This window comes from Kockovaella imperatae (genome assembly GCF_002102565.1).
Source record: "Kockovaella imperatae strain NRRL Y-17943 chromosome Unknown BD324scaffold_3, whole genome shotgun sequence".
Taxonomy (NCBI): domain Eukaryota; kingdom Fungi; phylum Basidiomycota; class Tremellomycetes; order Tremellales; family Cuniculitremaceae; genus Kockovaella; species Kockovaella imperatae.
Genome location: NW_019028943.1, coordinates 1,084,667 through 1,105,289, shown reverse-complemented (window position 1 = coordinate 1,105,289; position 20,623 = coordinate 1,084,667). Strand labels below are relative to the sequence as shown.

Here is a 20,623-nt window from a genome sequence, read left to right as displayed (position 1 = left end):
GTTTCACCTATTGCGCTCAGCGTGCCCGAGCCGGCTATCATCATCCTCTCTTGTCGACCCATGTTAACCATTCCATTCAGCCCCCCCGGAGGTGGACCGAGGTTGACTCACTGAAACACCTTTATCTAGCTCAGCTCCACCCATAAAACGCTCAATCCTCAGCTTCGATGCCTTTTATCCCTCACCTTATCGACTCGACGCGACTGCTGCGATTTGTAAAAGAAAAAAACAGGTTTCTCCTTCCCCTTCGTACGCTACCCTCTCTCCCTCTCCTCCTGGACTCTCCCCCGTCCGACAACTTTCCTTCACTGCTTGGGCAGTCACACTATGTAACGCAGGACAAGGTCGGTCAGCTGCACCATTCCATGTTAAACCTGGTTATACTTTCTCACCGCTTACTCTCTGGTTGCCGAGGAGGACCCCTCTTCAAAGATATATAAACCTGCAGTTCTCGTCTTCTTCATTCTTCACCTCTTCTGTTCGACTTCAACTTCATCAAACTCGAAAGCAAGAAATCGATCATTCGGAATCTCACGATTTTCCCGACCTTCGCGCGACTTTTTCAAATTTGCGACATCGAACTCGAACAGAAGAGGTCCCTCACTGACTTGACGCGCCCGGCGAAGTATCACTCAACGCTGAACCAGTCACCCTTCGCCATCTCGACTCGATTTGATCCCGATTCGATCCACTCACCTTCGTCAATCGATCGATATCTCGACACTCTTACCTCAACGCGTCATCACTAACATCTTCCCCCCCTTTCCTCGACATCTCGCAATCTCCCTCCAAACTTTACACTCCATTGTGACCTCATTGGTATATACAGCATCTGGTCGTTGCTTTGTAGCGGTGTCTTGGTCAGCCCGTTGTAGGTTTCGTCACCAACAACGTACGTAGGATTGGCTGTCCTTGGTCAGGTGGTTGGTCGAACTTCAAAAACTTCATAACTCCTCTTTGTTTGGTGGCCTCTGGTCGTGTGCCTTGTAGTTGCTCTTCAACTCCCAAAATGTAGAGCGGCCGTCTTGGTCATTCGGTTCGCTTCCCTCAACCCCATCCTCCTCCTCCGCAATCTGACCACTGTCTAACTTCTATCCTGTACTGAGACCTGTAGCTCCCGTAATTATGGTCAATCTCGACAATTACCTTTGCTCCACGCTGCGACGCATGGCCATTGACAGGGGAATGGCCAACGCGCACAAGGCCAAAAAAATCGGGCTTATTCAGTTTCTCGAATCGCATACAGAGGGTGAGTCTGTCCTCGCTTCGATTCAACAGGAACTGACGAGTGATAGATGCTCCTGAAGCAGTGGCAATCGAGCCCGCGCCTCGTAGTAAGCAGTCAGAGCCCAACTTTACTGAGATCTCTTTATTAGATTCTCAAGGCCCCGCTCCTCCTCAGCCTGATCACATTGACCAGGACGGCATGCACGCCATGGCTTCTCGCGTTGCTGCTTTGGAAACGGTCATTCAAGGACTCGCTGACCGATTGTCTCAGATCGCTCCGACTGATACTCGACCCCTGGACCCAAGGGTCATGATGGACGCTTTTGGGGCTGCTCTCAGTGGTATTGGTGCCACGACTCTCGAAGCTGTCATGGAATTGGCTCCTCACGTATCACAGGATCTCGTCCGCCTGATAGCGTCAAGGAGGTTACCAGTCTGGGAATTCTGGAGATTGGATCCTGAGAAGGTGACGGTGGTTCAGAAGGCACGCCCATACGACCCCGAGCAGGATCAAGAACAGAGTTTCGACGCCGCCAGAACCCGGTACAGAACATTTGGTGACATCCTTCGACCATGGCTTATCTACGCCTTGGTACGAGATTGCCTCGTCTCTGGTCAAGGCCGATACCTCATCATGCACCTGTACGAAATCTTACGCGTGGTCGAATCTACTCGGGCTGGTCCTCATAAATTCGCGTCGATCCTCAATTGGCATTTCAAAGTCGTGGAAGAAAGGTTGAATCACGGAGACGACAACTTTGACGAGAGAGTCTGGATTCGACCAGACCCCGAGGCGATCAATCGATATGTCACCAATTACGCGCCTTCTCCCCAACGTCTACCTGTCACGCCGGAAACGCCTGTGCCGCAGACGAATCGGACCTTTCAACGTCCCAATCTACCTTGGCGAGCAGAACAATATGGATCATTGACAAGCGACGATATCTGCCATCGCTACAATCTCAGACAAGAGTGCCCCGGACCTCTCTGTATCTTCCGCCACGCTTGCTCTGGGTGTGGCAAGGATCTCCGCCCTGTGGTCGACTGTGATTGCCAGCACAGCGCTTTGCAGAATTGTGAGCTCCGAATACTGAATAGCCTGTATCAGCTCACTCCTGACAGTGAATAACTCGACGGAACCTGTAGCATCTGGTTCGGGATCAGGAGACGGCTCTGGAAGTGGATCGGGATCGAGCAGCTTCATGGAGACCAACACTGTCTCGCGCCCGGGGCCGTCGTCTACCGTGTTGCACACAGGACGTGAGTCACTTGAATCGGCGTGGGAACATTGCTGATTGCCCCCTTAGGTTTACCGCCAAAACCGTTCGCAGGACCCTGGCCGTCCATCTGAGCAGGACTAATTGGAGTTTGGTCACTGTAGTCTGTCGTTCCCTGTACATGTTCATACTCGAAATGTACTCTGTAGTGAAAAGTGACAAGGGACTACCAGAGTCCAAGTCTCGCTGAGCTTCAAGCTATGTACAACAACAAACTATTAATGGCGATTGGACGATCGACGTCTGGCCTCATGTCTCCCTTTGCCTTGCATCTCTCTGCTCAAGACGGTCCTCTTCTTCGCTCTAGATGCCATTCGTCAGTGGATGAACATCTTGGGAGAGAGACGCGTTCACTCACTTGCACTTCTGTGCCGAGATCGAGGTTGAAGCTGCCGAGGAAGGGATGGCGCTCGAGCTTGGCTCCACAAAGTGTTCCGCCACTCCGCTTAGGATCGACGCAGAGGCGGACGCAGCAGCAAAGGAAGACGTAGCGGCCGAGGCTGATGAAGAAGAAGACACACTGGCTTCTGACTTGTTGTTCCCTGCCAGACCGGCCTGCACCTCTTCCATCGTCGACACTTGGAGATTTTTGACATTGACAGCATCATCGACTGAGGCATTTCCCCATTGTCGGATATGCGAAGCGCCGGTCTGTCCCAGAACGGGTACGATATTCTGCAGAGTCTGGATGCCCACATCGATGACGGTATGAAGGGCTAGAGGGACGTGGATACGGAACTGGGAGATGTCAACTTGACATGTCACGATCTCATACTCACCTTGAGATTCTCAAACATCGAGTTGGGGTAGACGAAAGCGGGTTTTGTCTCTTCGACACAAGTCGGCTTCGTATCTGGATCCGAGGTCTTCCAAACTTTATTGCACCCGGGTAGCTTGTCGAGCGGTCGAGGAAGACCGATCTCTCTATGGAATGTGATCAGTTGTGATGGCAGATCACGACTCACTCGTCGGGAATCTTGCCCTGGAATCGGCACTTCCAAATTGCATCTTGATCCACCGACTTTGCTAGAGCAGCACACTTGCTGAGCTGATCGCCCACACCGTGTCCATCTCCACACTGCGTGATGGTATCTTTGAGCACTTGTTGATCCCAGCCATCGTTGAAATCGGCATGGTAAGCCAGTCCCGATTCATCTCCAGACGAGAGGATCAACGGGTTCCCGTCGTACCATGGAGTGGTCGAGTCGAGATAGTAGCTCGCGTCCATGAAAATGGCGGGATATTTGATGGGATGAGAGTCTGGACAGTACTTGCCATTCGGGTCATCGATGAGAGTGGGTCCGTCGTAGCTTTGCGGCCACGCCATGTGAGAGCTGGGAAGCGTCAGAAGCGTCTCCCGTCGTAAGACCCACAAGTGATCTTCCGAATCTAGAGTCCCATCTGCAAGACCACAGCTTGGGAAGAAGACTCCCATCGAAATGACACTGCATCCTCCAGGGTGGCTCGTGCCATTCGGCAAGAATTTCGTCTGTGCCTGGTGATCGCAGGAAATGCGTACACCAAGTGACTTGGTACTGTTCTGGTCTCTGCTCGTAGCAAGTCCAGATATCATTCGCAGACCAGGTGGGAAAGGTTGGACCTTGTCAGTCTTGGTATAGTAGTAGATCCGATTCTGGTTGAGTATCGGCCAAAACGATCCGTTTTGAGCGTGATAGAAGACGGACCTGTGAAGGGTCAGCCTGACACCTAAGAGAAGGACGTTTGACTCACGGTGACCAATAGTTTGACTTATCCGCACCTACGATCGCAGTCGTACAATCGCACGCTTGTTGCTGTTCTGGCGTGTTGAGCGTCGCTGGGAAGAATCAGCAAAGAAGCGCCAACTCCAAGTCTTGCTCACCTCCGAAGCAGCTTCCACCCATGATGTTGTGCACATGCCCACTGAACGATCCGGGGTTGATGATGGGATCGATCCTTGCCCAAGCGAGGGAAGCCACTTGAGTGAGGATAAAGTGATCAGGTGCGGCCATTGTCGTCCAAGGGGAGATGAGGAGAGTCCCGAGAAGAGGGATGAGGAAGGTTGAGCATGATGATCGGACCATCCTTATGGGGGGAGACTGGAGCCAGCAGACGGGTCTAGTACTCTCGTGTGAATTGTCTGTTGAGGTCAGTCCGAGACGCCTTTCGTGAACTATTCGTTGTCTTTTTCGTAAGGATCGTGATATTGCCGTAGGGGCTGTGAGATGGGTGGTGAGTTGGGGGGGCGAGGGGAAGGGTCGTTCAAGTCGTCAAGACTGCAGAAGAGATGGACGGGGGGTTGAAGAGGAGATAGGTCAGACGTTGAAGGTATTTATCAGCTGCGTCAATGGCCATATCCCAGTTCAGTAGTAGTCCCTTTGGACTTATAGAGTCTGGAATTGGATGGTCTACATTTGAAACGCTGGCCCCCCCTCCCCCCTCGGCCCCCCCCTCGGCCCCCCCCTCGGCCCCCCCCTTTTGTGACGGTCTCCTTTATGTAACTGTGTAACTGGTTCAAAGTGGGTCCATGTCCTGTGATTCAACAACGGAGTCTCAAGCGCGATGAGATGGTGAGGTGTATCCCGATGACATTCAAGATGTGGACGAGTGAAGGAGTGCATGGTGTTGTATAATAATAATGTACATGTTATCTCCCGCAATCCAAACGCTGGCGGGACCTCTTTTTTTTTTTGCTCCCATTCTCTTGGGATGGTCCCTGGCGTTCACGCCACTGGACCAAGGGGAGGGTGGGTGGTTTTGGTGGATGTGTGCCTGTACCGTCTGGCGACGTGAATCCTACCGATGGCCTGAGATATCGCGTCTGTCGTAGATCGAGTTGATCGCCTGAGGTTGGACCACTCAGACCAGTCAGTCGTCTGTGAGTTCCTCGCCAATCCTCATCGTCACGCGACTGATTTTCCAGCTAGATTGGTCTAGAATTTCATGAATTTCTGGTTCGTCGATACCCGCTGAGACGTACATGCTTCAGAGAAGGATCTTCGCCCCTGCCTTGATGATGATCGACAATCGCAGCTACACCATGAAAGCATGACCTAGATAGATCATTATGCATGCATGCATATACCATGCATGAAACCCCAGTCGCGTGACCCAACACTCTCTCAATGCTAACGTAATCTTTACCTTTTTACTGTGAAACCCTGTCGTCAGGGTCAAGGTCCATCCACCGGTCACATTTTGGCTGAGGTTTACATTCAAAACACAAAAGTCCCAAATAGAGATCTCTTTCTTTTCCAACACGTCTCATACTTTCTCGTCTCGACATCGCATTCAGTTCTCCTCCTGCTCCTAGCATAATCAGACTTGACGACCTCAGTGACGATAAAGAAGGCATCTCTCTGTTCGATTCTTCAAAATAACTAGTTAGAAAGGCAAAGTAAAAAGAAACAAGTTGAAAGACAAACACACTCTGAAGAGGCCGCAAGTCACGAGGACAGGTCACAGTGAGTTTGGGAACCGAGTCATTGCAGATCGATCGGGGATCGTCTTCATGACATTTGGTAGGCAGGGAAGAAAGAGATTGTCCCGCCAGCCTCGCCCATCCGTTCACACTAGCACCATCCATTGCTCCTTCTTTCGGGAACGATCGTGTTGACTTTTTGTTTCAACTAGATTCCCGGACGCATTTAACGATTGATCAATCCATACGCCAGTACTTGACGACACGTATCGCCTCACAAGCTCGCTGCGTCTCTTATCCTCTCACCCTCACCTCTCCACTCCAGCATCATGTCCAAGTATAATCAGAAACCATTCACTCAGGAGGAGAAACGCAAGGCCATTGAACAATACTCTGAGAAGATCCAGTACAGCGCGAGATACTCTAGTGAGTGGACACGATCAAAGCTCACAGCGATAGCAATACTGACCTTCTCTCTCTCTCTCAGATGACGAATGGGAATACAGGTGAGACGATGAGGTGCTGCGGTTCTCGTGTCTCGCATACACTAACAGATGCGATTCTCTCCTTATCTCCGTGTAGGCACGTCATTGTGAGTGCATTGCACTACTGGTCGACATCCACTTTGTCTAACGTGAACCAGATCCCCAAACCATTGCTCCGATTCACACCTCCTGGCGTCTGTCCAGAAGACGTCTGGCGTGGTCTGGGCATAAGACAGTCTCCAGGTTGGGAAATGTACATGCGTCACGATCCAGTGAGTGTTACTGAAGTATTCATCTGCTTCTCGACGCTGATACTTTCCTCTCAGGAACCTGTATGTCACGCACACTCCCCAATTATCATGCCAGACTCACTTGTTATCTCAGCACGTCCTCCTCTTCCGCCGACCGAAAAACTACGACTTGATCCATCCCCCATTCTCAGCAGTAGGCGCAGCTCGACTCGTCAATGTGGGCAAAAATTGATCTGGCCCCCTCTCGACTGCGGACGACTGCATGTCGAAACGATCCACCATCCGCGCATGCCTCCTCCCAAAAGCTGTAAACCCCCTCTCTCGCCTTGACCAAGCATGATTCCTCTGGCGACACACATTCGCCCAAGCATATTTTGTTCATTGAGCATATTTAGTCACGTTTCTCTTTCCTTCGTTCCTCTTGCATAGGGTCTAGTGATGATTTTTGAATCGGCTTTGATTCTCTGCGAAGACATATGATCGTGTACATCGAGTACGAAAGTATGGTCTCAACTTGTGGTCTGCAGAGCTCATTGGTGGTAGCTGATTGCACATCTGACTCATCCCAAAATGTAATGCAAGAGAGAATGGATACAAGATGTTGGATCTATAACTCATCCCTCATGATCACTGGCTCCTGGGCTCTAGAGCCCGTTTCGATAGGATCTCGATCCGTCCTGTGTTCTTCAACCTCGACAACGGGTACTGGATGAGGAACACCTGCCTTGTCAGGTTGATCCGTTGCATCCTGCGAAGTGATAGCAGTGGCATCGGAACCGGGCGCGAGCGTAGTGGGAGGAATAGATGGCTCGATCGGTGTGGAGTCTGCGGTCGTCGAAACAATCGGTGTCTCTTCTGGTTCTGCCGCCGCGTCCTCTGTGTGCACTGATTCGGCTACTGGCTCTGCTGCATCAACTGTTGCAGCTGTCGTTTGTATGACCTCACTGGCCCCCGTGACAACGCCAGTGGCATAATCTTTGACGGCTTCGGTGACTGATGAGTATTGCGATGTGACCGGCTCCACCATCTCTTTGACTTCAGAGATTGACGGCGTAGGGATAGCCTCTTTGACTGCTTCGACCCAGGTCGTCGCTTGATCAACGATCTCCTCGGCGGATGGAATGGAGGAGGAAGTTGGGATCGCTTCTTTGACAGATTCGACCTGTGTAGACATTTGCTCAACGATCTGATCGAATGGCGGGACAGACAGTGTTGGAATGGCATCAATGACGGATTCGACCGGTGTAGTCACTTGCTCAATGATCTGCTCGACTGGCGGTATAGATGGTGTCGGAATGGCATCCATGACGGATTCGACCGGTGTAGTCACTTGCTGAATGATCTGCTCGACTGGCGGTATCGATGGTGTCGGAATGGCCTCGATGACGGATTCGACCTGTGTAGTCACTTGCTCAACAATCCGCTCGACTGGCGGTATAGACGGTGTCGGAATGGCTGTTTTGACAGCTTCGACTGGGGTTCTGACTTGATCAAAAATCTCTTGGGCGGGCGGTACAGCAACGGTGGAAATAGCTTCCTCGACCGGTTCCATGTGTGTCATCAGATTTTCAACGATCTCCTCTTTTGGTGGCATGGTAGGGATGGCCTCCTTGACGGATTCCGTAGCGGATTTGACGACCTCAGTGGCCGAGTCGACGGCCTGGGAAACTTGGGTGTAGGCGCCATGGAATTCGGCGAAAATGTCATCGTCAACTTCCTCCGAGGCAGTCGGTAATGATTCCTCAATTGCCCGAGTGGCTTCCTGAACGACTTGAGAGATAGATGTCGACGCTTGGCTGTACGTCTCGCTGGCCGCGGATGTCACGCTTGACGCTGTACTTCCAGCCGTTCTTCGCAATTGATCGACATATGACGCCGCCTTGTCATAGTATCTCTTGACTCCATCCTTTGCAAATGCGCCTGCAGAATTGATCGCACTGTCCTCTCCAATGCCAGGCACGGGAGCCGCCAGAAGACCATCCTCCGCAAGCAGCTTGGCGACCAAGGTATGATCCATCCAACCTCGTTCGTCGGCGATATCCCTGACTCGAGGTACAATTTCCCTCAACATCCATGGCCAACCGTACTTTGAGAAACCTAGCGTCACGCCGACCGCAAGCATGAATAGAGAGAACCTTTCGATCCGGTCTTTCCACGTAATTGGAGGGAGGAGCGCTTCCTTCTCCTTTTTCGCCCTAAACTTGGCATCTCGTTCCATCTGTTGAATCTCGTAGTATCTCAGCGGCTGGCCTTGAGCGTTCACCTTGGGTATGGCAACGGCAGAGGTGCCAGGGGAAGAAAGGACGAGAGCGTTATTGGAAGTCTGGATGAGGGCAAAGAGATGAACATTCAATGCGAATGCGAGATTAGCCTCTTTGACGAGACGTTCTGAATGTCAGTGAGAACTTGAAAAGGGCCGCTCACCCTTCAGCACCTCGTCGTTCTGCACGCCACTGTTCATAGCTTCCCTAAACCACTCTTTCATCTGATGTATCTTCATAGGCTCATAATCACCCATCATCTCGAATTTGTAGAATGCCAGTCCCTGGTCACCATGGAGGTCATAAGCTTTCCGTATCCTCGAAGCGATGATTTGCCCTCCGCTGAGGTCTCCCAGGTATCGCACATAGCTGTGCGCGAGCAAGAGCGGGGCATCCTCGCTTGTCAAAGCGAGGTCTCGTAAATGTGTAATGTAAGTCGCGAGAGGTGGTGGTGTCAGGGTGAAGACCGGCATCATGAAGTCGGGAATGGGGAATGGCGGTAGCGGGGCATCTTCCGGAGGTTGGAGTTCGATCGTCTGTTTCGGTTTGGAAGGGAGGAGATCCAGAAGGAAGATGATATCTCTTGCTAGAGCTGGGGCTCGATCAAGAGCCTCTGGTGCATAAGTTGGCGCGAGGACGGGATTGGTGGCGTGTTCAGACAGAGAGAGCTCAAGGGCGCTTATCATGTGAGCCATAAAGCTTCTGAGGACTAGGCTCACCTGTAGACTCGCCATAGGATGGCCAGCCATCGGATATACTCTTGTAGACCCAATTCTCCCTTGACCAGAGCTTTCGCACCATCCGAATGCTCGGCTTGAACGTGAGATCGAGACGTTCCCACTTTCATGAGGGACGAAATGGGTGAGGAAAAGTCCAGCTCAGGGATAATGATGTCGTCCAGTGTCGGAGGACGCTTCATCTTGCGAGATAACGAAGCCAGTACAGATTTCATCGATACGTATTCAGGTGGTAGATTCCATGGTGGGATATTAGGCTCGAATGAGGGTGTATCAATGGACGAAGGAGGAGAAGAAGGGGCCATCATGGAAGAGGACGAAGACGAGGCAAGCTCGAGCTCGAGCTGAATAATGCTCGCGTCAGCGATGGGCTCAAGGCGGGTTAGGAGGTGGTTGTCCGAGAAGGGATCATCAAAGTCGGCTCAAGACTCGAGATTTCCAGCCGAGGCATTTTGCCAGCGTTTTTCGGCCGATCAAAGATAGGGAAGGGGGATTTCAGGGCGATCAAGATAGCATCATCATCATCTTGGCGCGAGAGCTCACCTCCTTGTCCATCAACACCTGCTGCATCTGAACGCTGACGCTGGAGCAAGAGGAGTGTGTAGAGGGTATTGGGAGGAGAATGTGTGATCTCCCAAATTCCACGCTGTTCACTTTTTTGAGTGCTGGAAAGAGCCGGGGGCGGGCCAGGGATTAGTAAAAATGTCATTACAATATGACGTTTGGGATTAGTAAATGTTCCTGATGTTTCATTCGCCAATACGACGCATGGCTCTCGAGGCGCGCGCGCGATTGCATGGAATCCTCCTCCTCCGGGTCTGTAACGAAAGGCCGATCATTCACTGTCAATGGGGCCATCATGACCGTGACGGAGCAGCACATCAACATCATATGACCAGTGAAGGGGGTCTGCGTGCTCGAGTGCGTTCGGTAGCTGCTCGTATCGATGCTGACCTAGAAGGCGAGGAGGACACGGACAATGATGCCTACTCATACTGGTCCAGGTACCAGTAAGGTGCAACAGGAGGACCGGCGCAGTATCACCGACTTGACCATCTCCGTCAGCTTTTCAAAACCTTCAGTGTCCGCACAAGCATCAAGATGGAGGAGTACAGAGTTCAGATTCTACGCTGTGGCCTTTGCCCTAGTGGTCCCCATGATGGTGTACATCCCGATGCGCTATAGCTCGCGTGAGTGCACCTTTGTATCTGCACTCCTAAGCACTCTTTACTTCCTCTCTTCCCAGAAACCAACCTCAATTATATGTTGTATGCTTGGAGGCTGTCCCCGGGCTGGATATTCGGATGGAAAGTCGACAATAGCGACCATCAATACCATACTTTCCGCTCGGGTCTACCTTCCCTCGTCCTCCTCGCTGCCCTCCACTTGGCCTCGTCCAGTCTCGCAAGGCGATTCAGCTCGACCTCAGAAACAAAAATCAGAATAGGCGCAGGTCTCTCCATTGGTATTCTGTTCATCTTACATGGTCTATCCACTATAAAGATCCTCATCATCTTAGCTGGAAACTATGCAGCTGCCAAGTGGACAAAGCCTGAGACTTTGGACAAGTTCTGGCCAGGGATGGTCGTCGTAGGCAACATGGGAATCTTGTTCTTGAATGAGAGATTTGAGGGATACCCACTTGCCCGTATACATCCAGCTCTGACCTGGCTCGTAAGTCTTAAACTTCCTCGTGGGACCCCCCCCCCCCCCCTCGCTGATTGGCGCAAGGAGTAGGATCAAGTCTCTGGCGTCTTACCACGGTGGCATATCAACTTCAATATCACCATGTTGCGATTGGTGTCGTTCAGCCTAGACTACCATTGGAGGCGACAGGCCAATACGACAACGACGCCACCGATGGACTACCGTAGTCGAGTGACTTCGTTACTGGAAGACGATGCGTACAGCCCGGCAGGATATCTTGCGTATTGTCTTTACCCTCCGCTATACATCGCTGGTCCAATTATGACCTTTAATGACTTTATCTGGCAGGTGGGAGCAGTTCACGAGATGACACACTCATACATAGCAACGTCAACCCGTCACCATCACACCTCGAGAAAAGCTCTCCTATGCAATTCGCTTTGCGTCCTGTCTCTTGACCATGGAATTGATACTCCACACAATGTACGTCGTGGCTATCAAAGACTCGTCAGCGTGGAATGGAGCTGGACCAGCTCAATTGTGCATGATTGGATTTTGGAATCTCGTTGTGGTGTGGCTCAAGGTGAGATCAAAGACCCATCGACCATGCTGACGAACAACAGCTCCTCATTCCCTGGCGGTTCTTCCGCCTTTGGGCCCTGCTGGACGGTATAGATCCGCCCGAAAACATGATTCGATGCGTGGCTAATAATTACTCGACACTTGGGTTCTGGCGATCCTGGCATAGATCCTACAACCTATGGATCGTGAGGTATATCTACGTTCCCCTCGGTGGATCTCGAAACGTTATTCCCTCGACACTCCTAGTCTTCACCTTCGTCGCTTTGTGGCATGACCTCAGCTTCAAGCTATTGGCATGGGGGTGGCTAGTCAGCTTATTCATTTTACCGGAACTGCTTGGAAGACGACTAGTCTCCTCCAAACAATATGGCGATCGATGGTGGTATCGTCACGTAGCGGCTCTAGGAGGAGTCTGTAACATTCTCATGATGATGTCGGCCAATTTGGTTGGCTTCGTTCTGGGCCTAGAGGGACTGAGGCACTTGTTGACGGAGCTGGCGACTCCGGCAGGTGAGTACGAGCAGTCTCTGTGTGTGTGATTGTATCGGTGCTAACTGGAGACAGGGATCATCTTTACCATCTTTGCATCGTGCTGCCTCTTCATTGCGGTGCAAGTCATGTTCGAATACAGGGAGGAAGAGTTGAGGAAAGGTATAGATAGGAAATGCTGAGCAAATATATAGAGTGTTATTACAATCTCTGCATTCGAAACTTGGCATTTGTACAAGGTATTCCGCGCTGACTATATTCTTCCGCCTCTCATCGGATCATCAAAAGGTGTTCTGAATGGATCACCTCGCTGTTTCTCCTTCATCGACTCTATGATAGATGCCAGGGCAGCAGTCCCAGTATGAACTTTGCTCACGCTTTCCACCTGCGCATCGTTTGGTAAGGACGCAACGGAGCTCGACCCTGGTGATAAGAACTCTTGCCTTTTATCATCATGATCCAACGAGTACATGTAAGAAGGGTAAGACTCGCGTAAGGGGCTTCTGTCGTTGAATCGCTCTTCTTCATCCTCATCATCGCTGTCCAGATAATCGATAGAATCGTGCTTTGGCACGGGAGGCAGAGGATCCCTGTCGAATGGGGCCAGATCACCTCCTTGGACGGTCGGTGCGCGAGATAAACGACGAGGATAGGTCATGTGGTCAGAGTCGGTAGGTCGCGTCAAAGATCGAATGACGGGGTATCTTCCACCATCACCTTCTACTCCGTCCAAAGCCCGACCTCGCGTCGGAGAGTCCAGCATACTCCAGGATGCAGATTCGCCGTATTCGTCCGTCTGCCCACTGTGGTTGGGATGATGGCTCGGACTGAAAGCGGGATTCCGCGTCGCTGCGGCCCTAGCTATTGCTTCGCCATGTCTTTGACCACGACTCGGTAAAAATGACATGGCACTCTGCCTCGCTCGATTCCACTTGGATAGCCAGAACTGAGGAGGATTGGTGAAGTCCTCTTGATCTCCATCCGCCGGCTTGTCATGGGCGTTCTTCTCGAAAGGGGTATGGACCATATTGGCGGTCTTGTTGCTCGGCAACTGGACGTGATCGGTCGAATTCCATCGAGATAAGCTGAGGAAGGCTTGACCAGGTGCTACAAGCGAGCACAGCCTTGACGTGGCACTTCGTGAAGGTGCGGAAGGCCTGTCAGGGTGGAAGAATGATTTTTCCTCCCTTGGCTCTACGATTCGAGGGACCGTGTGGGCAGCTCTTGGTGTGTTCGATGGCGATCGCCCATTAGGCCACCAACTTATTCCAGATGTCGCTTCGTGATAACTTTCTCTCGCGCCACAATTCCACAGAACGACGACTAGACCGACAAGGACAAAGCCCAGCCATAAACCTAGGAGGATGGCGTAAAAGTTTCGCTCGTAGATGAGGGCAGTTTCAAAATGTTGGATCAATGATCCGACCAGTCCTTGATCTGATCCATCGCCTCCTGACCCGACTGCCGCAGCAGCGATAGGCTGAGCCATTTCGTTCATTGAAGAATTGGAGAGGAGCAGCACGTCGGGAGGCAGGGTCGGGAGGGTGATATAAGCATGTTCAGAGATCCAAGTGAGACCTTTTTCCAAGTTTGTGATTTTCGATCCGAGAATACAGTACATGAACGTATTGATCGGTCCGTAGATGATCGTCCCGCCGAACGTGACGTTGAGTACATTCTCCACGTCACTGTAAAATTCGACGAGGGTCGAATTGAGCGTGACTGCAGTCGTATTGAGCCAAGCGCCAAAGAGTTCATTGTTGATCCTGTCTTGATGAGCCAAGATGGCCGTATTGAAGTTATCGGCGTACTCTTGGGACGACTCGAGGGCGTACGAATTGAGCTTTGATGCGAGCGATTGGGTCGACGCTGCCACGGTCGAGTTGGCATTGTCCCTTGCGTGGGATTTGATAGCATCCAAGGCGAGAAGTTGGAATTGTATGGTGAGAAAGCCGAACAATGACACGAGAAGGAGAGCAAGACATGTCGGATGGGCGAGCCACGCAACTTTCACTTGGTGTCAGCGGAGGGCTTTCCCATACTTTTCGGACTCACGATACCATCTGAGATTGGTCTCTGCCGTTCTTCCCGTTCTGAATCTGTCAAAGACTCTACCACCGTATCGCTCCAGCATAGGGTGTTCGACGATCGCAACGGCACGCCAAGGATCTCTCTTATCCCTTTGCCATTCGTATTCCAATGTCTCGACAGTATCCTTGAGCGCTGTCCATTTTCGCCATTCCCAAAAAAATAACAGCGCCCAGATGAGGACGAGGAACAGAAACATGAGACCGATGGCCACAGTCGACAGCTTGTGCAGCGCATTGGCAGTTTCGTCGATGAGAGACGTATCAAGATCCCCACAGAGCTGTTCTCTCAAGCTAGCGGTCCCATCTGCGGAGAGTTGTCGTAATGAAGGCACAGGGAGCGCAGAGGCGTTGAAGGAGGCTGCAATCTCGATCCGAGTCTCGTTGATCTCATTCTTGAGCGCTTCGAAAGGCACCGAGATGATGTCGTCGAGCTTTTGCTTGAGCTCGACTAGACTTGGTAAAGAGGAGTTGAGCTTGATCAATGAATCTTCAAAGGTCGTTGGAACCTGTACATTCTGAATGGCGTCGAGCGAGGGCACAGAGAATTGAGGCACGTTGATGTTGATGTTAAGCTTGCTGGTCACGCTCTACATGTATTAGCTCACGCCTGGCGCGTCAAGAAGCTCACGTTGATTTTGTCTGCTGCCGATTGAATGACTGCATTGGCCGATGAAATGTCGTTCTGAATGTTCGTTCGGATGCTATTCAATGACGAGGTGATCCCATCGGAAATCTGATGTCAGCTTGAGTTCAAGTATTCGATGACTCACAGTCTTGACTGTCCCTATGAGGAGCTCCAATGATCCCCTGACTGCCAGCTCGATCGTACACAGTAACATACTTCGATACGTATCCACCATGAACGTCACGACGGTCTCGATGATCGTCACGCTGTACACCAGCATAAGTCCTACTCCGAGTATACTCGCTTGAGCGGCCCTAACGACCTCCTGGTTCGTCTGCAGGGCGAGGTACCTCGGCATCGACTGAAGCGAGGCGGCACCCCGTGCTATCCCATCACAGGCTGATAAGAGGGAAGATCGGAGATTGTCCGCCAAAGAAGCCGTAGACGAGCGGTTTTGAAACAAGTGACAAATGGTCAAGATGAGAGGGAGAACACCAGGTGTGAGGAACAGTAAGAAAAGCCGTGCTGGTAGAGTGAGGTAGGGTCTGAGTCGGGTCGTGGAGTAATGTATCTGAGCAGGGTTGGAGCTGCTGGCGGACCGTTCAAATGGCGTTCGAGGTGTTGCAGGGAGAGTGTTTGAAGAGTGATACCGATCAAACGGGGGTCGATGGTCAGGTGAGAACGGCTCGATCCATGGCTTTGGGGCTAGATGGGATGACATGTGGGAAGCAAGGAGGACTCTGTCCTGCGAAGAAGATGTGTGTGAGAAACTGCTCAACCGGTGAGTATGAATGAACAAGGTCAAGGATGTAAGAGAGGGAGAGACAGAAAGAAAGAACGTAGCCAGTCAGTGGCAAACACCCCAATCCCATGCATCATGCTGTGAAAGCGTTGGAGAGCTTGAAGAAGACGTTTCGTCCTGTGTCGAGGATGCTTCATTGTTTGTCCTCCGTCGTCCGTCAAGCGTGCTCGAGGTCAACATTGTCCAAAACACAACAATTGTTTGCCTCGGATGAAACGCGAGGGGGTTCTCAAAAAAGGGGGGGGGGAGCCAATAAATTGAGCCACGTGGCTATACAATCGCTTGCGTTGCGCGACTGATGCTTTGAATCATCCAGTCGGGGTGTGCTTGCTCGTTGAACGACTATCACGACACCATGGCTTTGTTTGCCCCTCCACCGATGTATGCAGATCCAACAATGGCTGCGGATAAACAACAGTGAGCTTGTATGACGAGACCCCCGAGTGCTCACTCCATGTCAGCGCATTCAACCCGTACTCTGAGAATGGAGGTAGCATCCTTGCCATTGCGGGTGCAGACTTTACGGTCATTGCTGGTGACACGAGACAGTCTGAAGGATACAGTATCCAGACACGATACGCGAGAAAGGTCTGGCAGCTGTGAGTCGTCGAGATGGCGTCTGCCAGATCTGATACCGGATCAAACCCTCCATCTGCTCGATCGCTGATACACCACATAGCACTGACAGATGTGTCATCGCTACCAATGGATTTGCAGCGGACGGGAACAATTTTGTCAAACGTATCAAGCAGAGGCTAGAGGTGGGACACTATCTGATGTGAAGTCTCGCTGACTTTTGCCCAGTGGTACGAGCACGCTCATCAAAAGCAAATGTCGATCAAGGCGATCGCTAGATTGACTCAGACTATGCTCTATGGCAATCGATTCTTCCCTTACTTTGCCTATGTCATTCTCGGTGGAATAGACGAGGACGGTGAGTTCTGCCATCTGGACGCAGCTGAATGGTCTAGGGACCGGCGCGGTTTATTCATTCGACCCCATTGGCAGTTATGAGCGAGAAGCGTGTCGAGCGGCAGGAGCGGCTCAATCTCTGATCCAGCCTTTCCTCGACAACCAAGTGGGTAGTCCCACAGGCTTCTCGACGAGCCAGGTTTGCTGAATGCTCTGCATCTAGATTTATTTCCGCAATCAGACTCCAGCACCAGGCGCTGAACCTTTTGTCCCAGGCCGTTTACCCCTCTCCACTGTCCTGGGACTCGTCATTGATTCCTTCACGTCTGCCACTGAGCGAGAGATCGCCGTAGGTGATGGTCTCGAGCTATACGTCGTCATGAAGAAGGGAAGGACAACGGATGATTTGGTGGGGTCAGACAACCTCATCAAAAATATGCAGGTTCAAGAGCTCGGAGCGTTGGGTGAAGGAGGGAGTGAGAGAACGTTTTTAGTCTCTCTGCCCTTGAAGAGAGATTAAGAAAGCAGCATGCAATGTATGAACCGGATGGCCGAGTCTCGAGACGCGTCTTCGTTGCCCTTCTCAGTGCTTCCCAGCCATTCTTGTCTAGGCTATCACAGCCATAGCGGCAAAACGACATCGTCGGGTTTCTCGGTCGATCGGTCGACGGGATTTTTTCCATGGCCGAGATCTACTAGTGCAAAGGTATTGGACCATGACAACACCGTAACATAGGAGGGAAAGGGCGAGTTCAAGCGATGAGATCTCTGCTTCATACGCTACCGTCTTCTAAACGCTGAGATGACCAAGGCCACCCACTACCTCGTAGTGACCTACCCATCGTGAGATTCCCTTCCCTCCATACGGTACTGGGCTCTGACAGACCCCATCTTCAGATGGGCTCATGTCCGGACTCAGATCGCATTGACCAACTCGCTCCTTCAACTGAACCCAGACCTTCATGTGACGATGCTCATTCCTGCTAAACGATCCAAGGCGGTGGCTCTGGAGATGGCTCAATACGACGCCGTGTCTGGCGATAGACTTCGAACCATTCATTACGGTACCGATGAACAGGTCGAAGTGGGAGGCATGTGGAACCCACACGGGGGATTCAGAGAAGAATGTCAAGCTCAGCTATACCCTTTCACAGATGCTATCGTCAAAGTGAGTTCGACTTGACGAGTGTCCTCTATAGCTAACCAAGGTGTAGCGGGAGAGCATGACGGATCCCATCACCGGCGAGCAGGTCATTCCTCATGACTTGCCATACGATATCATCATCAGCGATGTGACGCTCATCATTTGGTCCAACAAGGTCAAGCAACAGGTCAGCGAGTTGACTGGGAAGGCACCAAGATTGATCAATTCCTGCCCTTATGATTCGGCGTTTCTCTTATTGTAGGTCGATTCCCCCCCCCCCCCCTCCCCTTGTCCCCCTTCTGGCAGCAATTCTCGCTCAGCTAGCCCAGCTTTCTCCCGCTCAACGGCGACTATCATCGACGACTCGCTTTGGCCGCAGACGGAGCTGCAGGTGATAGCAAAAAGTTCCAAGAGCTTGCGGCGGAGGTAATTGGATCCGTGTATAACGAGCTGACCCTGCAGCATATCCTCAACAACTCAGATATCAAGGACGATGTACCTGGGCTGTGGCCGGTTCGTGAGTTACACGAGACTGTTGTCGGTCCGCCCATTGAGTTCTGTGCTCAGACTTCTACGAGACGTGCCCTGTGGCCAAAGGTGGGCTTGTGCCGGCACTCTTGAACTCATTGTACCCAGAGTCGATGCTCAATTTTGGCCCCATGGTCGCCAGGATGATCGGACTCTTTCATTCATACACGGACGCCTTTATCGTATCGTGGCCAAAAGGACTTGGCGAAGAGGCACAAGCGGATCTCGACCGACACGTGAGTCAGACGTAAGGAATACATGCGGCTGACAGCTGCAGTTTAAGCACGTCTACCAAGTTGGACCTCAGCTGCCTCCCGTTGTACGGGATGAATGGTCTGTCGAGGCGAAGCAGGGCGAGTGCAAAGAGTATCTGGACTCGTCCCCAGAGCGCAGTGTCATTTACATCAGGTGAGCCACTCTTGGCCTTTTACACCATGGCAACATTTATCCGATACCCCGCTGTAGCTTTGGCTCGGTGCTATACGCGCCCAGCCTTGACCAGATCGGAACTCTGCTCGATGTATTCGAAGAAATTGGCTCAAGGTATATCATCGCGGAAGGGAATGCCCCGGCCGAGATCAAGACTATGCTTCGATCGCGGGTCGGACAGGGTTTAGATAAGGGTCTGTTTGTCACTTGGGCTCCTCAAAGGGCCATCCTCAGTCACAAGGTATAGGACAGCGCAACGATAAGAAGACTGACAGTTGTGCAGGCCACCAAGTTGTTCGTGACCCATGGAGGAAGTAACAGTGCAATGGAGGCAATGTTGTTCAAAGTGCCAATGAGTGGGTGCCAGCTGAAGATAAGACTGACTGACTGACTGACATTCTCAGTCCAATGGCCATGCGGATACGATCAGCCGTACATTGCGAATGAAGTCGACAAGCTCGGCGTGGCACGAGAGCTATTGCAGATCCGAGACGGTGAGCGGTTCCTATCAACTAGGCTCATATGTCAGGATACAACATCGGCAAGCCAGTCGCTAGAAATGGCGTCATTGTCGAAGGTACGACAGAAGCGCTGAAGAAAGAGCTGCATAGCGTCTTTGGGGAGGAGGGTCAAGATCTCATCTCAGCACTCAGACAGCGTGTGGAGGAAGTCGGGGACCTGTTGGAAGTGGACCGTCGGACCGGAGGCAGTGCTCAAGCGATGAAGGAATTGGCTTTCCTCACTGCTTGATGCACACCTTAGAGCATAGAGATCTTAGAATGTGCCGCGTCATGAATACAGGGAAAAGGGATAGATATTGTTCAATCGCCCGCCTTCGACCCACCACAGGGAAACCCTATTTATATCCTTCACTCACGCTTGCTGTGAGGCCGGATTCAGCCAATTGAGCCTGGGAGACTGTTCTGCAAGGGTGCAGTTGTGGGCATTCAGCCTCTCCAGCCACCACCGAACGGTTCCGCCATCAGCACAGGTTGGATCCAGTATCTTGGTATTCCCACTCAATGTCCGCCATCATGGAGGGTGAGATGAATGATGAACGATGCGGAGTCCCAACCGGTTTTTCTTTCTCGTAGATCTAGATCCCTTTTTTTAAGCTTCAACACTGTGATCATTGCCACATGTTCTAGCTTAGCACAGCCCATGTACAACTGACGACCGAAGGAATGATTCTATGAACACTATTAGGTAATGATGTATGTAAGATGGTGACATCTGAAATGCAATCGAGCGAGCGAGCCCCTTTCCCTCCCCGTCGGTGCCCTTATTGCTTGCTCATCCCTGATATCTGGGAACCAGGCTTCGTTCGCAACGCCACCCGTCTCAAGATCCTGCCGCTCTCGTCTCGGGACAGGGGCATTCGTGCAAATCAGCGACGTCGCTATCTCTTTCTCTGTTCGCTACACTTTATTTATAGACATCTGGACATGGACAGAGAGAGAGAGAAAGTTCAAGGGAATTCTTCTTTTTTGAATGCCCCCATTTGCCGATATCATTAACGAGACACAAGGGGAGGGAATAGGGAATAGGGAATTGGATATATGGGGGATGGTGCGACGTTCTAGCAAAAAAGGAAGACGGCTTCGGTGATCAGATAGAGAGCACATCTTCCCCCGCTTTCTTCATACCTGATCATCCAAGAAGGGGCATCCACACACCTCTTGTCGAACAACGAAACTACTACCACCACCACCATCATCATCCTGCATACATACACTT

At 51.6% G+C, this 20,623-nt stretch overlaps 8 protein-coding genes across 8 annotated transcripts; 5 read left to right on the top strand and 3 right to left on the bottom strand.

Annotated features, from left to right (window-relative positions):
- Positions 1-1,125: 1,125 nt before the first annotated feature.
- BD324DRAFT_649357 (hypothetical protein) lies at positions 1,126-2,578 on the top strand (the record flags this gene model as incomplete). The annotated part of the gene is made up of 5 exons (XM_022017978.1): positions 1,126-1,249; positions 1,296-1,334; positions 1,377-2,303; positions 2,350-2,487; positions 2,535-2,578. The coding sequence occupies 5 exons, from the start codon at positions 1,126-1,128 to the stop codon at positions 2,576-2,578; spliced, it is 1,272 nt and encodes a 423-aa protein (XP_021873139.1).
- Positions 2,579-2,615: 37 nt separating this feature from the next.
- BD324DRAFT_619110 (hypothetical protein) lies at positions 2,616-4,932 on the bottom strand. The gene is made up of 7 exons (XM_022015120.1): positions 4,366-4,932; positions 4,236-4,320; positions 3,878-4,189; positions 3,470-3,838; positions 3,284-3,428; positions 2,863-3,242; positions 2,616-2,807 (listed from the first exon to the last, which is right to left on the bottom strand). Exons 1-7 carry the CDS (start codon positions 4,565-4,567, stop codon positions 2,723-2,725), a joined length of 1,578 nt encoding a protein of 525 aa, XP_021873138.1. The 5' UTR covers positions 4,568-4,932; the 3' UTR covers positions 2,616-2,722.
- Positions 4,933-5,933: 1,001 nt separating this feature from the next.
- On the top strand, positions 5,934-7,060 carry BD324DRAFT_322411 (regulatory subunit of cyclin-dependent kinase). Its single transcript, XM_022012482.1, has 7 exons — positions 5,934-5,947; positions 6,117-6,330; positions 6,392-6,410; positions 6,487-6,496; positions 6,548-6,661; positions 6,716-6,721; positions 6,774-7,060. The coding sequence occupies exons 2-7, from the start codon at positions 6,234-6,236 to the stop codon at positions 6,870-6,872; spliced, it is 345 nt and encodes a 114-aa protein (XP_021873137.1). The 5' UTR covers positions 5,934-5,947; positions 6,117-6,233; the 3' UTR covers positions 6,873-7,060.
- A 48-nt stretch (positions 7,061-7,108) lies between these two features.
- BD324DRAFT_322560 (hypothetical protein) lies at positions 7,109-10,159 on the bottom strand. Its single transcript, XM_022012483.1, has 3 exons — positions 9,621-10,159; positions 9,065-9,579; positions 7,109-9,028 (listed from the first exon to the last, which is right to left on the bottom strand). Exons 1-3 carry the CDS (start codon positions 9,944-9,946, stop codon positions 7,248-7,250), a joined length of 2,622 nt encoding a protein of 873 aa, XP_021873136.1. The 5' UTR covers positions 9,947-10,159; the 3' UTR covers positions 7,109-7,247.
- Positions 10,160-10,620: 461 nt separating this feature from the next.
- On the top strand, positions 10,621-12,538 carry BD324DRAFT_576742 (MBOAT, membrane-bound O-acyltransferase family-domain-containing protein; the record flags this gene model as incomplete). Its single annotated transcript, XM_022013210.1, has 6 exons — positions 10,621-10,828; positions 10,885-11,312; positions 11,376-11,633; positions 11,671-11,868; positions 11,909-12,377; positions 12,432-12,538. The coding sequence occupies 6 exons, from the start codon at positions 10,621-10,623 to the stop codon at positions 12,536-12,538; spliced, it is 1,668 nt and encodes a 555-aa protein (XP_021873135.1).
- A 71-nt stretch (positions 12,539-12,609) lies between these two features.
- On the bottom strand, positions 12,610-15,792 carry BD324DRAFT_598625 (hypothetical protein; the record flags this gene model as incomplete). The annotated part of the gene is made up of 4 exons (XM_022013894.1): positions 12,610-14,363; positions 14,412-15,033; positions 15,075-15,179; positions 15,217-15,792. The coding sequence occupies 4 exons, from the start codon at positions 15,790-15,792 to the stop codon at positions 12,610-12,612; spliced, it is 3,057 nt and encodes a 1,018-aa protein (XP_021873134.1).
- Positions 15,793-16,195: 403 nt separating this feature from the next.
- Positions 16,196-17,341, top strand: BD324DRAFT_619090 (nucleophile aminohydrolase). Its single transcript, XM_022015119.1, has 6 exons — positions 16,196-16,290; positions 16,335-16,472; positions 16,553-16,634; positions 16,678-16,807; positions 16,845-16,951; positions 17,009-17,341. Exons 1-6 carry the CDS (start codon positions 16,229-16,231, stop codon positions 17,303-17,305), a joined length of 816 nt encoding a protein of 271 aa, XP_021873133.1. The 5' UTR covers positions 16,196-16,228; the 3' UTR covers positions 17,306-17,341.
- Positions 17,342-17,364: 23 nt separating this feature from the next.
- Positions 17,365-19,539, top strand: BD324DRAFT_322110 (hypothetical protein). Its single transcript, XM_022012481.1, has 12 exons — positions 17,365-17,628; positions 17,683-17,953; positions 18,000-18,187; positions 18,259-18,355; positions 18,392-18,446; positions 18,497-18,526; positions 18,566-18,693; positions 18,735-18,865; positions 18,923-19,127; positions 19,170-19,242; positions 19,291-19,302; positions 19,433-19,539. Exons 1-12 carry the CDS (start codon positions 17,588-17,590, stop codon positions 19,441-19,443), a joined length of 1,242 nt encoding a protein of 413 aa, XP_021873132.1. The 5' UTR covers positions 17,365-17,587; the 3' UTR covers positions 19,444-19,539.
- The last annotated feature ends 1,084 nt before the right edge of the window (positions 19,540-20,623 follow it).

Coding starts and splice junctions, on each gene's coding strand:
- BD324DRAFT_619110 (XM_022015120.1), bottom strand. CDS start 4,567: ATGGTCCGATCATCATGCTCAACCTTCCTCATCCCTCTTCTCGGGACT. Junction 3,839..3,877: donor CTAGATTCGGAAGATCACTT/GTGGGTCTTACG, acceptor GACGCTTCCCAG/CTCTCACATGGCGTGGCCGC. Junction 3,243..3,283: donor CGATGTTTGAGAATCTCAAG/GTGAGTATGAGA, acceptor GACATCTCCCAG/TTCCGTATCCACGTCCCTCT.
- BD324DRAFT_619090 (XM_022015119.1), top strand. CDS start 16,229: ATGGCTTTGTTTGCCCCTCCACCGATGTATGCAGATCCAACAATGGCT. Junction 16,635..16,677: donor GTATCAAGCAGAGGCTAGAG/GTGGGACACTAT, acceptor ACTTTTGCCCAG/TGGTACGAGCACGCTCATCA. Junction 16,808..16,844: donor CGGTGGAATAGACGAGGACG/GTGAGTTCTGCC, acceptor TGAATGGTCTAG/GGACCGGCGCGGTTTATTCA.
- BD324DRAFT_322110 (XM_022012481.1), top strand. CDS start 17,588: ATGACCAAGGCCACCCACTACCTCGTAGTGACCTACCCATC. Junction 18,188..18,258: donor GATTCGGCGTTTCTCTTATT/GTAGGTCGATTC, acceptor CAGCTAGCCCAG/CTTTCTCCCGCTCAACGGCG. Junction 18,527..18,565: donor GACGTGCCCTGTGGCCAAAG/GTGGGCTTGTGC, acceptor CATTGTACCCAG/AGTCGATGCTCAATTTTGGC.
- BD324DRAFT_322560 (XM_022012483.1), bottom strand. CDS start 9,946: ATGATGGCCCCTTCTTCTCCTCCTTCGTCCATTGATACACCCTCATTC. Junction 9,580..9,620: donor ATCCTATGGCGAGTCTACAG/GTGAGCCTAGTC, acceptor TCACATGATAAG/CGCCCTTGAGCTCTCTCTGT. Junction 9,029..9,064: donor GAACGACGAGGTGCTGAAGG/GTGAGCGGCCCT, acceptor ACTGACATTCAG/AACGTCTCGTCAAAGAGGCT.
- BD324DRAFT_322411 (XM_022012482.1), top strand. CDS start 6,234: ATGTCCAAGTATAATCAGAAACCATTCACTCAGGAGGAGAAACGCAAG.